General features: G+C 43.2%; 1 protein-coding gene and 1 pseudogene across 1 annotated transcript; both read right to left on the minus strand.

The window, feature by feature from the left end:
* Positions 1-3,964: 3,964 nt before the first annotated feature.
* On the minus strand, positions 3,965-5,629 carry LOC128351830 (zinc finger protein 770-like). The gene is made up of 3 exons (XM_053311810.1): positions 5,127-5,629; positions 4,857-4,974; positions 3,965-4,078 (listed from the first exon to the last, which is right to left on the minus strand). Exons 1-3 carry the CDS (start codon positions 5,627-5,629, stop codon positions 3,965-3,967), a joined length of 735 nt encoding a protein of 244 aa, XP_053167785.1.
* Positions 5,630-5,836: 207 nt separating this feature from the next.
* On the minus strand, positions 5,837-8,182 carry LOC128351882 (zinc finger protein 770-like; annotated as a pseudogene).
* Between the last annotated feature and the right edge of the window lie 6,493 nt (positions 8,183-14,675).

Here is a 14,675-nt window from a genome sequence, read left to right on the forward strand (position 1 = left end):
AGATTTGTCCCAGCAGCCAAACACCAATCTTGGCACATTCTAACCTAAATGCTTCAGAAAACTTGAGCCCCAAAACTCACTTGAACAGTTCAAGTGAGTTTCGAAGCTCAAGTTTTCTGAAGCAAATAGGTGGTAGGTTTAGATGTCACAGGGTCACCTTAAGTGGCGCAGCGGGGAAATGCTTGACTAACAAGCAGAAGGTTCCTGGTTCAACTCCCCACTTGTACTATATCGAGCAGCAGCGATATAGGAAGATGCTGAAAGGCATCATCTCATACTGCGTGAGATGAGGCAATGGTAAACCCCTCCTGTATTCTACCAAAGAAAACCACTTTACCTTTAGATGTTGCAACCAATCTTGGCATATTTTGACCAAGAAGGCAATAGGCACTTGCGTGGCAAGTGGAGGAGGAGTGCATGCTCTGGGGCTGAGGGAGGTCACACCTAGCCTAGCTTGTCTGCTCCTGGAGTTCCGTGCAACATCTGAAGCCCCACCCTATTGGTGTTAACCAAGGTACGTACAGAATTTTGGACAATCGGAAAGCTGCAGCAGGTCCAGAATGCAGCGGCTCGTCTACTCATGGGTGCCAGAAAATATGACAAGGTAACACCTCTCCTGCAGCCATTGCACTGGTTGCCTATTTGCTTCAGAGCTCAATTTAAGGTCCTGGTTCTGACTTTCAAAGCCTTGCGGGGCCTGGGACCTGTCTACCTACAGACCTTCCTCTCCCATCCAGTTACATCCCGTCCATTTAGATCCTCTCAGATGTCCTTTCTGTCAGTCCCTGATTTCCAAGATGTTCGGGGCTCTAGGACCCAGGAAAGGGCCTTTTCGGTTACTGCCCCGCTCCTTTGGAACTCTCTCCCCTACAGATCTGGCTAGCCCCTTCCTTACCGATCTTCAAATCGCTATTGAAGACTTTTCTTTTTTGCCAGGCTTTTGTCCTGTAGTTTATTTTTCTGTTCTTTGGTAGTTACTTTAGTTTTTCCTTTAGAATGTAATTTTTAATGTTGCCTGTTTGCTTGTTATTGTGCACTGCCCAGAGTCTTCGGAGTGGGCGGTATATTAAATGTCATAAATAAATAAATAAATTTGTTGAATTAAATGCAATTGACTACTGTGCCATATATGGGTGGTTTAAAATCAATTCATTCTTTGCCTTTGTTTAAGATTGGGGGTTTTGTAATGGGTAATGGCTGAACAATAAAATGGATCTGAGCTGGACTGACTCTGTAGCTCGTGCAGCAACACCTTAAATTAATCACCAGCTTTGCATTGCTAATGTAAAGGTGTTGTGCATATGGGGTGGGGGTTTAGAAAATCTGTACCAGTTCCCTCTAACAGGGATTCCCAGATGTTGTTCCCTACAACTCCCAGCATCCGAAGCTGCAGTGGCCTTTGGCTGGGAATTATGGGAGTTGAACAACATCTGGGAATCCTGATCTGGACCTCAAAACACTGATCTGGACCTCAAAAATAGTCCTGGAAAGGGTTTGCTTTGGGCCTTAAAAATCAGAGGTATGAGTTTTGCTAAAATCCAGATGCCACATTAACTGTTTGTTCAAACATGACGCAGTTCAACTTAGATGTCATAGTAGCCTAATGTTTACTTTTGCTGTTGATGAATAGTGTGTGTGTGTGTGTGTGTGTGTGTGTGTGTGTGTGTGTGTGTGTGTAGAGACAGTAAGGGAGGCATAGTCAGGGAAATAGCAAGTTGCTGGCTGAAGAGAGAGACAGGCAGAACAAAAAGATCTGCACCCCAAAGTAGCAACGGAACTCAATTCCTGGAAAGATATGTGTCTAAGAGATGCCTGAGATGGCAGGCAACCAAAGCCTGACCTCGTGGGACCAACCTGGCCCAGATGAAACACAGGGGACTCTTTCCAGCATGCTGAGTAAGTGGGTCTCTTTGCCCCAATCGTCAGAAGTGGGGTGATCAGGAGAAGGTGGTTGGGACTTTGCTGTGGACAGATGCTCTTCCCAGAGTGCCTTGTATAGCCCCACCCAGGTAGGGCTGCTCATATGGAGCACCGGGACTGGGGCCAATCTCAGTGCTTGCCTCAACGGGTAGCCTGAGGTGTCCCCCCCCCCCGGGTATTACATAGGTAGAAGGGCATGTGTGTGCCCTTATACCCAGGTACCCAGCCGTGTGTCTGCTCGGGCTTCAGGCAGCCCAAGCAGACACAGAGCCAGGCACCTAGAATGCCCAGCTTGTGGCGAAATCCCCCCAATGCACCACCTTCCTCGCATAATGTATTGTAGGATTTCTGGAGGCCGGGCTGCATTTCCCCTTCCTCCAGACCACCACACTTCTACTGGAAGCACCACTTGTGTGGGCACATGAGCGCTGCTGCTGCTGCTGCTGCTGCTGGGAAGCCTACATGGATCATCTGGGGGAAAGGTAAGATCGTCCCTGCCTTCCCCGTTCCCTCCCCACCCCACTCATAGGTAGTGAGAATGGCCTTAATAACTGCTGTTTTGTGGATTAATAGTCTCCAAGTAACACGATCTGGAATCTTCCTGAGAAATAGGAATGGAACCACTGCAAAGCTGTACCTCTTATTCCTATATCTCCCAAACAATCCAGAATGATTCTATGGTTGATGTTATCGAAAGCTGTAGAGAGGTTCAAAGATGCAACAGAGTCATATCCCCCTTGGTGAAGTTCATTCATCAGGCCAACCAAGGCTCTCTCACATCAAGGCATCGCATTCAAAGATGCAACAAAGTCATACCCCCCTTGGTGAAGTTCATTCATCAGGCCAACAACAAGGCTGTCTGACAGGCCTGAGAGCCAGCTTGAAATTGGTCTAGATAATCAGTTTCTTCCAAAGCCACTTGGAATTAGATATGCTCAAGCACATTCACATCAATTGACTTAAGGACGCCTTACATGTTGGATTGTAGCCTATGAATTGCCAAACAGGCATTTCAACTCAAGTCTCTAAAATCCACTTCTAATATGTTTTTTCCCTGTACCACCTTGTCAATGCTCAGTTGGAAGTTCCCTATGCAAGTCAGAAAGGCTCCAGCTCACATCCACCAGACTGGTGATGGGTATGTATGGTAACCAAATCAGCAGCAGAGCTCTTTTGAACTATAAAGACGGTGTCATATATTTGCTTTTCTTATATCTTATATATGCTAACTTCTCTTATGCTCAGCTTCTTTGGTTCATCAAATATATTGGTGTGCTTAAAAAAAAAATAGCAGAAGTTCCTTTCTTTGTTTATCTCATTAAACTGTAATGGTTGGCTGTACATGATGCCTCAGTTTAGTAACAGATGCTTTCTGAAATATTCAGGACTTTAAAAGGAGCCTTCTGTGCTGTTCTGGTGTGTGTATAAATATTTATTCAGGACAACCTGAAAAATGTTCCACCCTTGATGTCTGTATGTAAAATGCATGCTAAATTGAATGGGAAATCTACCTTGAACTAGATAGAATACTACTTCTAGCCATGCTCTCAGGTGAACCAGAGATATATATTTTGAACACATAATCAGACAGGAAGGAGATCTGATATGGTGTTTAAATTTTCATTCACACTGCTTAAAGGTGTTGTACAGGCTTCCCTTGAGTAAAGGAGGAGGAGCCATTAAATAATTTTAAAAATAAATATTTGCATATATATACACCATGAAACATTTGAATTGAACAAATAATCAGTCACTCTGTGTCTATGTCTTCTTCTCTGGGAAAGAAGGCCACAGTAAAACTCCACATTTTTGGAAGGAAACTATTTATATATATAGACCAATCCAATTCTGACTGACAATCAAAGCTTGTCGTGAAGCTTCTTTTCTGATTTCCGATGCTTACTTTTGTTTTCTTTTCTTGCATAATAGATATGACACACACATGCCTCCATGTATGAAAATCATCTGACCTTTCATTGCAGTGCCCAAACATGCTCATTTTCTCCTCTTGTTAAAACTGTGGTAGCTTTTCTCTTTATAATCTCTATCTGATGTGGATAAAATGATGATTTCTCAAGTGGCAGGGGGTTTGCATGAATGTTCTGCCACAAACTAAACATGCAAAAGGCTTCTGTCCAGCATGCAGTAAATAGTGTATAGGTGGCCCTCATTATCCGCAGGGGTTCTGTTCTGGCCTGCAACCGTGGATAACGAGACCGTGCATAATTAAACCTTGAGTCAATGGGAATTGGGGGTGGGGTTATTTATTTTTTATGTTTTATTCAATTTTAATACCACCTTTCATAAAACATCCCAGGGTGGTTTACAAAAGTTAAAATACAGTAAAACTCCATAAAAATCACTTTTTAAAATCAGTTAAACAGTAAAGACCATAACACACACTCTCCCTCTCCCTCTCCCTCTCTCTCTCTCTCTCTCTCTCACACACACACACACACACACTGCATTAAAATGATAAACAGAAGCAGGAAAGCTGAAAGACCCAGCAGCCCCTAAGGGGTAAAAGCCTGAATGAACAAGGAGGTCTTTAGTTGGGTTTTTAAAAGGTTCTTTGAGGTTAAAAAGGGTCTTTAAAAAGTAGTGAGAAGGCAAAATTAAGGCAAAATTAAATGAGATAAAGTACCGTACCATGCTCTCCAGGTCTCCAGCTGTCCAGCAATGCCCCCTCAAACTCCCAATTGCTCCAATTTTCCATGAAAAATCATGGGAATTTTTGAAAAAAGAGCCACAAAATTGCTCCATCCTACAAAATGGCCAGTAATGACATCGGAAGTCATTTCTGGCCACCCAAGAACCATGGATAGGCGAATTTTGCCTGTTTTTAAAACTATGGATAATGAGGTCAGGTCTACATTGTCAAACTGTGGAAATATGAAACCGCGGATGCCAGGATCGCAGATGAAGGCCACCTGTATTTCAAGTTTAGAAGGTGCTTTAAATATCTTAAACACTACACTGATAATGCCTCTTAACCACTCTGCTGTTCTTTTTGCCCATGGGGAAATCTTGGCTGTGGCCATTAGGTTTAATGGCCTAATGGCCATTAGGCCAGTTCTAGCCTTTTATTACTCAAATGCAATGAAATGTCTTAACTATTGGTGCTAAGAATAGAGTCCTCAAACTCTTTCTCCACTTTGATTTCAGCGAGATGGTTTGTCTGTGATTCCTGAAAGTCAGAGGACTACGACAAGGTCTGGGAATAAACCACAGGCCGAGAAGATTTAAATTCAAAGCAGTATCCCAGGTGACTGACAACCGAATTCAGATTTTCAGCTTCTACCCGGCATGTAGGTCTTTCACACAGACTGTGTTCAGTATGGGTGAGCTGATGTATTTTTAAGTGGGCTGACTGTCTAAATGTCTTTCCACAAAGAGTACAGCCAAAGGGCTTCTGTCCTGTGTGAGTAAGATAATGCCTTTGAAGCTTGGAAGACGAAGGGCAGGTTTTTCCACATCTGTCACATTTGCACACTTTATATCTATTAAGTATATTTTTACTGAAAGCTGGAAAAGTACATTGAAGTACTTCTGGATTATAAAAGAAGCCATCATCGGATGAGCCATAAAGTGAGTCATCTTTATTATGCACGGAGTCAGCCACATTTAACCCACGTTCACAGGTAAGCATAGCATTCAGACTAATTTCTAAATTGTGGGTTTCTTTGTGCTCTTGCTGGGATAATGCCATGGCAAACATCCTTTCCTTGGTATTGCTCTGTCTTGTCCATGAGAAACTTGTTACAATCAGGAATCTGCTTGTTGCTGCAACCAGATAATGCCTTCTAAAAGTGCTATATTTTCATATTTTTCTCACCTGGCAGAGCAGACCCAGGGCAGACTCTCCAGCATGCTTGAATTTCCTCATGACATCTCTCCTGATGTGAGCTTTACAATGCTAGGCCCACCTCCCTGCCTTTGAGACTTGGCCATCTCCTAGGCTTCCCTCACAGAAGTGCAAATCCAGCATCTGCTGTGTCTCAAAACATTGCTTGCCCTTAGAGCACTGACAAGGCACTGCATAAATACAGTGAAAGCCCAGCTGCTCCCCATCCTGGGACTCGTACGTAAGGATAGTTTCAACATGTTTTTCTGCTCCTTCCCTTGAAGTCTGTAACTTAGCATTCTTAGATTGCTTTGTTCTCTCTAGGAAAGTCTTATTCAGAGCATGGAGTTTGTGCTTTAGGTGCTGACTTTGGGCTTTAAATCCCTCCTGGCAGAGAGGGCACTGGAAAGGCTCCTCTTCAGTGTGCATGAGCCAATGGAATTTCAAGTGCACTGAAAGCTTTACCACATGCATCACACTTAAATGGCTTCTGGCCCATCTGGATGAGCAAGTGTCTATGCAGCTTAGACTGTGAAGGAATCATCTTGCTACCCGTCTCACACGTATGCTTATTCCTTCTCCTTCTGGTGCCGTCTGGATGATCAGACCTCATGCACCAATGCTGCACACACCTCTCTTTTGCTGTAAAAGAGTTCTGACAATCGGACAACAAAACATCTCACACCCAACGCTCTTGCATGGCACTCCTTAATCTTTCAGCTCGCTCAGCATCACCCTGATAGTTCTCTTTGTGAAGCTGTTGATGCCTTTGGAATGTGACTGAAGTTTTGAAGTCTTGGGGACAAGTGTTACACTTAAAAGGCAGCTTATGGGTGAGCTGATGTCTTTCCAGATGGACCAACTGCCTAAAAGTTTTGAAACATGCATGACATTCATATGGCTTTTGGCCAGTGTGCATAAGAGAATGCCTAGCAATTTGGATGGAAATTCAAACTGTTTGCAACAGATGTCCTCTGTGTGTGTGTGTATCTATCTATCTATCTATCTATCTATCTATCTATCTATCTATCTGAGATGCATGCGTGCACCTGGGGGGGGCGCCTTTCCTTGGGTGTTCCATTTGTTGCTACATCCTGCTGAAATTTTAGCATTCTATACTATCAGTCATAGTTCGTAAGATTTTTAGCAACAAACTTTTAGCTGGAAACACCAGTACTACTCTGTGCAAAAACACAAAGCAGCAGATGAAGAGTTAAGAGAGGAGGTTCCTGAAAGTCCCTGTATCCATGAAAAAGTACAAAGAAGAAAGAAAATATATTAGGCTGCTTCTCATGGTCCAAAGTTCCCAGATAAGGTAGGAGAGGCAGGTGCACTCCTGATTGGCGGTTGTGTAAACCCAAATAACAAATAATAGGGAGGGGATCTGGTCCTGTGGTAGCAAGCATGATTTGTACCCTTAGCTAAGCAGGGTCCACCCTGGTTACATATAAATGGGAGTCTACATGTGAGCACTGTAAGACATTCCTCTCAGGGGATGGACCCGCTCTGGGAAGAGCATCTAGGTTCCAAGTTCCCTCCCTGGCATCTCCAAGGCAGGGTTGAAAGAGACTCCTGCCTGCAACCTTGGAGATGCCGCTGTCAGTCTGTGTAGACAAAACTGAGCTAGATGGACCAATGGTCTGACTAGTATATGGCAGCTTCCTTATGTTCCTATGATAGGTAGGAGGAGGGAAGAGTGTGTTGGAGCTAGGACCCTGGCAGCATCAGCTCTCAGCTGCAATGTCTCATAGTGACCACTGGGGTAGCTAGGGTCATGGATAAAAGTGCTGTACTCCTCCCCTCTTGGTTCTCCCTGTGTTAGTCTCCATTTTGTTTCTCCAGAGATGACTGTTTGTTTTGGTCTTGCTCTTCAGCCATGAGCTAAAGCTGAAATTAAGCTGCAGGCTTTTACACATTTGTCCATAACCTTTTCGTTAAATAAATCCTTGAAGTTCTTCAATACTAAAGAACTGTCTCAAGACCTCTTGCTTGGCTGCTTTCTCAACAAATTGACTTTGCTCTGCTATTTGGAGACTCAACTGCCATTCTTCCCCTACAGAGTGATTGTGTGGGAGGTGGGTAGGATGGCTTTTCGTCCACCCTTGGTAAAATACTTGTTTTAAAGGTCTACTTGGTCTTCAGAATTATGCCACCTGATCCTGTGCCTGTTTACAACAAACAGAAAAACAACAATATACATACACACACACACACACAAACAAACACACACACACACCACTTTTCAACAAAAGTTTCCAAAGCGGTTTACATCGAGAAATAATAAATAAATAAATAAAATGGCTTCCTGTTCCCATAGGGCTCACAACTTAAAAAAACAGTTTACTCAGAAATCCCTCATTGTTCAATGAGGCTTACTCTCATGTGAGTGTGCTTACCTGATAACCTCTCTAGAAACATAATGCTATTTTACAGCTAGTAAGAAGGAGCGTTCAAATGCATCTGCCTGTTTTACCATGTGTTTGTTGTTTAATAGAATGCCTAGTATGAAGCCCCCCTCAAACAGCAACAAGGAGCAAATCTACACTAAATATCCCTTCCCAGTCCATTAATGCTTTTTTTCTTTGAGCATATTGAAAATCAAGAATGTGTTTGTTTTATATATAGAACTAATTCTTCAAACCATGAGATTCCAAATATCCTAGCTTTAAATCCCACTATTAATTCCTTGAAGTAAGCATGCTAAATACACAGCATTATCACAACTATACTCAAGGAAATTCCAAAATGTCTGAACAATCAGAAGCATATTTGCATGAAGATGCATAGGAAACAATAAGAAAAAGCCCATTTGCTAATTGTTAAGTTCTGCAATGAAAGCAGAACCTATCCCTTATTCTCCTCTTTCCTGTTCTCCTGCGGCTGAAAGTCAAATGGGCTGTAACCAAAGTATTTCTGTTGTGGGCACCCTCTTATTGCCTCCCTTGCAGACAGGAAGAGGTTTCCTGTTTGAAGTTACCCTTGCCTCAGTATCAAGATTCCCTTGTTCTGGTTCGGTTGTCTTGTTATTTCTCCTGTCTGCTTGGTTTGACCCTTGACTTGTCTTTGACTCCTGATAACCTGCTTGATCCTCTGGCTCTGATCATCTACATGACTTGACTCTTGGTTTGTTCCTGACTCTCAGCTCGTCTTGACCATTTGGCTCATGACTGTCTACCTGGCTTGATCCCTGACATATTCCTGGCTCTCCCAGTCCCAGCTTTGGAGTTGCATCCTCAGTTGATTGCTTCCTACAGCTCAGCTTCCTTACAGTTCTTTCTATGCCTACACAATGGGAACAAGTTACAGGAAACTGCATCTGGGTCCTGTTCTTGCAGTGTACGTTATGAGGCACCACCACATGCTACAAGTTAGATGTATGTACATGTTAAGTTTTAACATGTGTCTGCTTCTACTGTAACATGTGAAGTGGTTCCTGCTAAAAATCTGAACTTTCAACACATCCTCCAGTTGAGGATACACCCTGACTCCTGAGTCAGGAAAGCCAATGGTCATCAAATACAGTTATGTTGAGGAAAGCTTTCAGTCTAAGCAAAAGAGAAGTTTGTAGTAGCAAAGTATATATTTAATGGCAGCATCAGCTCAGATGTTTCTGAGATTCTTTTGAGACTGAAATTTACTGTGATTCAGATTTGCCATATTTGGTTATTATACAATGAAATGAATAATGTTTGAAGTTGAAATCCTACAAATTTAAAACTGTTTTTTTACTTCCCTTTTGCAAGCATGTTAATAAAAAAATTATATTACATATTTTTAATTTCCTGAACTTTCCTAGAAGTGTAATCTATGCAAAATGACCTTGCCTGATCGACGATGGGCCTCATCTACTAGTCAGATCATAATGAAAGATGAATGCTGGATTCAAGTTGGCCTTTTTGAATAACCATTGTTTATCATGCAGGAGCTAGAACCCAGATGCCTTTCAGAAGCAGATCTTTTGCTGATCCAGTGGAAGTTTTCCTACAGGACAATCATCATAGCCAATCTCAAAAATTAATTCTCAGTGCTCAGAAGGGACAAGAAAAATATGGTGTATCCTTTACTGACATCAGGCATCTGCAATAAGAAATATTAAAGAACTACATCTTGTCCTGCAACAGATTATTAAATAACCAAAAGCAATGTAGAGGTTGATTAGCATGAAATGATGTTATCCAAAGGCAAGCCACTGTATGCAGAGTTTGCATACAGTTTAACAAAGCTCTTGTAACAAAGCTATAGCTCTACAGAGCAAATAAACCCCCAGTTATTCTCTTAAGGGGCCACAAATGTGGTGTTAGCAGCTTGTGTGTAAGAATTTATAAGGAGGGGTTGAGGGGAGACTGGAAAACCTATAGGCATAATTTACAGGCCTAAGCATATGATAATTATCCTTTAAAAATTCAGAAGTCCTATCTCCCGAGGACTCTCCTCAGTAAGTGTTAAGAAAACGTAGAATTTACTACCTGTACGTACTCCCCATTCTTTAGTTTGACATTGCTAGAAATCAAGTCAGAGCCTCTTGTTTGCAAAAGTCCTAAATAATGGCTTGTGCAAGGTAGCAGAACATACATCAAATGCAGGACTGCCATCCCAAATTTACTTGCAAAGGAATTTAAATTAGCAAGAAAAACAGCCAATTTTTTAAAGAGAACTTTAAATATAGTCATATTTCTTTGCTTATTTTAATTGGCAGAAGGGCATTGGGATTTTTAAAGTAAGTAGTTCTAGTAAGAAGTAATCTGCCTACTCTCCTTTCACTATCCCTACAACTGGATAAAATTTGGTCCAAATTGGTTAGGCAGTTCAGAAGTTAGCCCACTTGCACCTCAAATGTTGATATGTCTGCCATCTTGAATTGGGGTGGAAGACATAATAACAAACTATGCCTTTGAGGTGTCCCTATGGGTCCCTACAAGTGTACCAAATTTGGTCAAAATCAATTCTCACCTCAAATGTTCACACGTCTACCATCTTGAACTGGGGTGGAGACATCATCACAAACTATGTGTCCCTAATGTGTCCCTACAATTGTATTAAGGGTGTGTACGAACTGCAGTTTGAGTACTGGTTCGGTACCAAACCGATTCAGATGAGGTCCTAACCAGTTTGCTGCCACGGGGAGCAGAAGCTTTAAGGAAAAGAGCAGGTCCTTACCTGCTCTCTGCCGCCCCATGCAGCTTCCCAAGTATCACTGGCACTCATTCCAAGTATCCCTGTGCAGCACCAGCACACACATGGCATCCACACATGTGCTGGCACAATTTGTGTGGTCAACATGATGTTGCTGACCATGCAAATGGTGCCCACGCATGCACGGACACTGTGGGAGACTTGGGATGAGCACCGCCCTAGCAGGAAGCTGCATGGGGCGACGGAGAGCAAGTAAGGACCTGCTCTCCTCTTTCTTAAAGCTCCCACTCCCCACTCCACTCCTCATGGCGCCAAACCAATGCTCAAGCCATGGTTTGTTCACACCCTCAAAATATACCCACTTTGGTTCATATTGGTCCAGGCAAGGCAAAGTTGATGTTGACACACAGACCGGATATTCTCATAAGCTTACTTTGCTTAACAAAAGTAGGCTAAAAATGGAGTTGCTTCTGAATAAAGCCTTAGTTAAATCTGCATAACATTTCTTTGTGTTTACAAGGGAAGCAGTTATTTTTAAAAAGGTTCTGGTGAAGAGTTTAATGGATAGTTAAATGATGCAGCCAGTACACTGGTTAGCCAGGCCACAGTGCAGAATGTGGTGGCGATGTCCCCTCTAAGGCATGTGCGTGTGCTCACACATTTTCTGATGTCCGCTCAGTTAATTTTAAATCCTTCTTCGCAGGTTGAATCAGGAAGGTCCCACTCTGAAGACATGTGTGCATACACTGCCTTGATACTGCTGCCCAGAACAAAACTCATTCCGCACACAGATGGAAAAAATTAGAGAGAACACTGGTGATGTCTTGTTTGTTTGTTTCATTTCTAGACCACCCCATCCAAAGGTTTGAAGTGGTGTAAAACAATTTTTTTAATTTTTTTTAAAACAAACACCATTTAAAAACATAACTAGCTGATCCTGCACAGAGCATCTGTGCGGTCGTGCACTGAGCCTGTGGCATCCACCACCACACAACTCTCTCGCTCGCTCTCTACCCCCAATACAACTCTCTCGCTCGCTTACTCCCCCGACAACTCTCTCACTCCCCCCACAACTCTCTCACTTGCTCCCCCACAATTCGCACACTCGCTCTCCCCCCAACTCTCTTGCGCGCTCGCTCTCCCAACTCTCTCTCGTGCATGCTCCCAAAAACTCGCTCGCACTCCCCAAATCTCTCGTGCGCTCGCTCCCCCTCAACTCTCTTGCACACTCGCTCCCCCAACTCTATCTCTCGCTCGCTCCCCCTCAACACTTGTGCACACGATCCCCCTCAACTCTCTCACGCGCTTGCGCCCCCTCAACTCTCTCGTGCAGTCACTCCCCCCATAACTTTCGCGGGCTCGCTCCACCCTCAGCAATCTCGTGGGCTTGCTCTGCCCTCAACTCTCTCGCACGCACTCCCCCCTCAACTCTTGTGCGTGCTCTCCCCCAACTCTCTCTTGCGTTCTCCCCCCAACTCTTTTGCTCTTGCTCTCTCCCCCACGCAACTTTCTCACTCACTGTCCCCCCCAACTCTCTCGCTCACCTGTGTCAACTTGTCATTGTCCAATGGTCCTTCAGTCTCCATTTCTCCACTGTCAGGTGTGGCGGGAGGGTAATAGCAACACGTTCTATTGCTATCTGAGGCGGCCAACCACCAGCTGCCCCCTTCTGCCGAACACACTGGCACTTGCTGATGTGGCCCAACGCAAACTCCCTCCCAACTGTGGGTGTGGGAGGCAGGCACTAACAACAGCCTTCCTGCCACCCAACCGCTTTCTGCAGCACCCTCGTTCCAGCCTCAAGCTCCTTGGTGCGTTTTGAGGCAGCAAACTGCCACCGGCCCCCTTCTGCCAAATTATTATTTCTTGTTTACACAGTCAGATAGGTGTTATTGACTGGTTTGTTTTATCCAGACATCGAATCCTTCCCAAGGACCTGGGATGCCAGAATTTTATTGTCAATGTTGTTGCTGTTGTTATAGATATTGTCGCAGAATATAGGCTGTTCCCAGTAAAGCTGCTTTTTGTAATTGGCTGATGGTGATTTCTGTGGCCCCTATGCTGTTGAGGTGCTCTTCAAGGTCTTTTGGAACTGCACCCAGGGCGCCAATTACCACTGGGATTATTTTGGTCTTTTTCTGCCACAGCCTTTCAATTTCAATCTGTACATCTTTGTATTTGGTGATTTTTTCTATTTCTTTTTCTTCTATTCTGCTACCCCCTGGTATTGCTATGTCGATTATTTTAACTTGTTTTTCTTTCTTCTCAACTACAGTTATATCTGGTGAATTGTGTGGCGGATGTCTGTCTGTTTGTAGTCGGAAGTCACATAATATTTTTACATCTTCATTTTCTTCAACTTTTTCAATTGTATGGTCCCACCAATGTTTGGCTACAGGTAGCTTGTCTTTTTTGCAGATGTTCCAGTGTATCATCCCTGCTACTTTGTCATGCCTTTGTTCGTAGTCAGTCTGTGCGATCTTTTTACAACAGCTGATTAGGTGGTCCACTGTTTCATCTGCTTCTTTATAAAGGCGGCACTTGCTGTTTGTTGTTGACTTTTCTACTTTGCTCTTATTGCATTTGTTCTTAGTGCCTGTTCTTGTGCAGCCAGTATTAAACCCTCTGTTTCTTTCTTCAAGTTGCCATTCTTAAGCCATTGCTAGGTCTTGGTGATGTCTGATTTTCCACTTATATTGTGCAAATATTGACCATGCAGGGGCTTATTTCTCCATTTTTCTGCTCGGTTCTTGACTTGTTCTTTCTTGTAGGCCTGCTTTCTTTCATTGGTGTTGAATAGTTTCTCATTATTGACCATTTGAAGTGCATCTTCTTCACTGTCCTTGATAGATTCTTCAAGGCCTCTTTTCTCCTCCTCTACTGTTTGATGGACTTGCAGCATTCCTCTTCCACCTGAGCTGCGAGGGAGGTATAGCCTATCGACATCACTGCGGGGGTGCAGAGCATGATTGATGGTCATGATTTTCCTGGTCTTACAATCTAGCGTCTCTAGCTCTGCCTGGGTCCAGTCTATTATTCCTGCAGTGTATCTGATAACAGGTATAGCCCAGGTGTTTATGGCTTGTATGGTGTTCCCGCCATTGAGTTTGGACTTGAGGATTTTCCTAACTCTCCTGATGTATTCACTTCCAGTTTTTCTTTTAACTTCAGTGTGTGCAATGTTATCAGTCTGGAGAATGCCCAAGTATTTGTAAGGTTCTTTCTCTTCCAGGTTCTTGATCTTGTTTCCATTGGGCAGTTCTATTCCTTCTGTTTTTCTTATTTTTCCTCTATTCGTTATTATTTCAGCACACTTGTCTAGTCCAAACTCCATTGCTATATCGCTACTGAATATACGGACAGTGTTTAGCAGTGATTCGATTTCTGACTGGGACTTTCCATACAACTTCAGATCATCCATGTACAGCAGATGGTTGATTTGACTTGATGTTTTAGATGTTTGGTATCCGAGGCCTGTTTTGTTTAGTATTTGTGAAAGTGGGGTCATGGTGATTACAAACAACAGAGGGGATAGTGAGTCCCCTTGGAAAATACCTCTTCTAATGCTAACCTGTCCAAGTGTCTCGCCATTGTTTGTTAACTGTGTACTCCACATGCTCATTGCTTTTTTTTTAAAAAAAATAAATATCTGAATGTTTTGACTGACACCAGTTGTTTCTAAACATTTTAGTATTCATGTGTGAGGCAATGAATCGAAGGCTTTCTTGTAGTCAATCCATTCAACACTTAGATTGGTTTTTCTTCTCTTGCAATTTTC

This window comes from Hemicordylus capensis, chromosome 1 (genome assembly GCF_027244095.1).
Source record: "Hemicordylus capensis ecotype Gifberg chromosome 1, rHemCap1.1.pri, whole genome shotgun sequence".
Lineage (NCBI taxonomy): Eukaryota > Metazoa > Chordata > Lepidosauria > Squamata > Cordylidae > Hemicordylus > Hemicordylus capensis.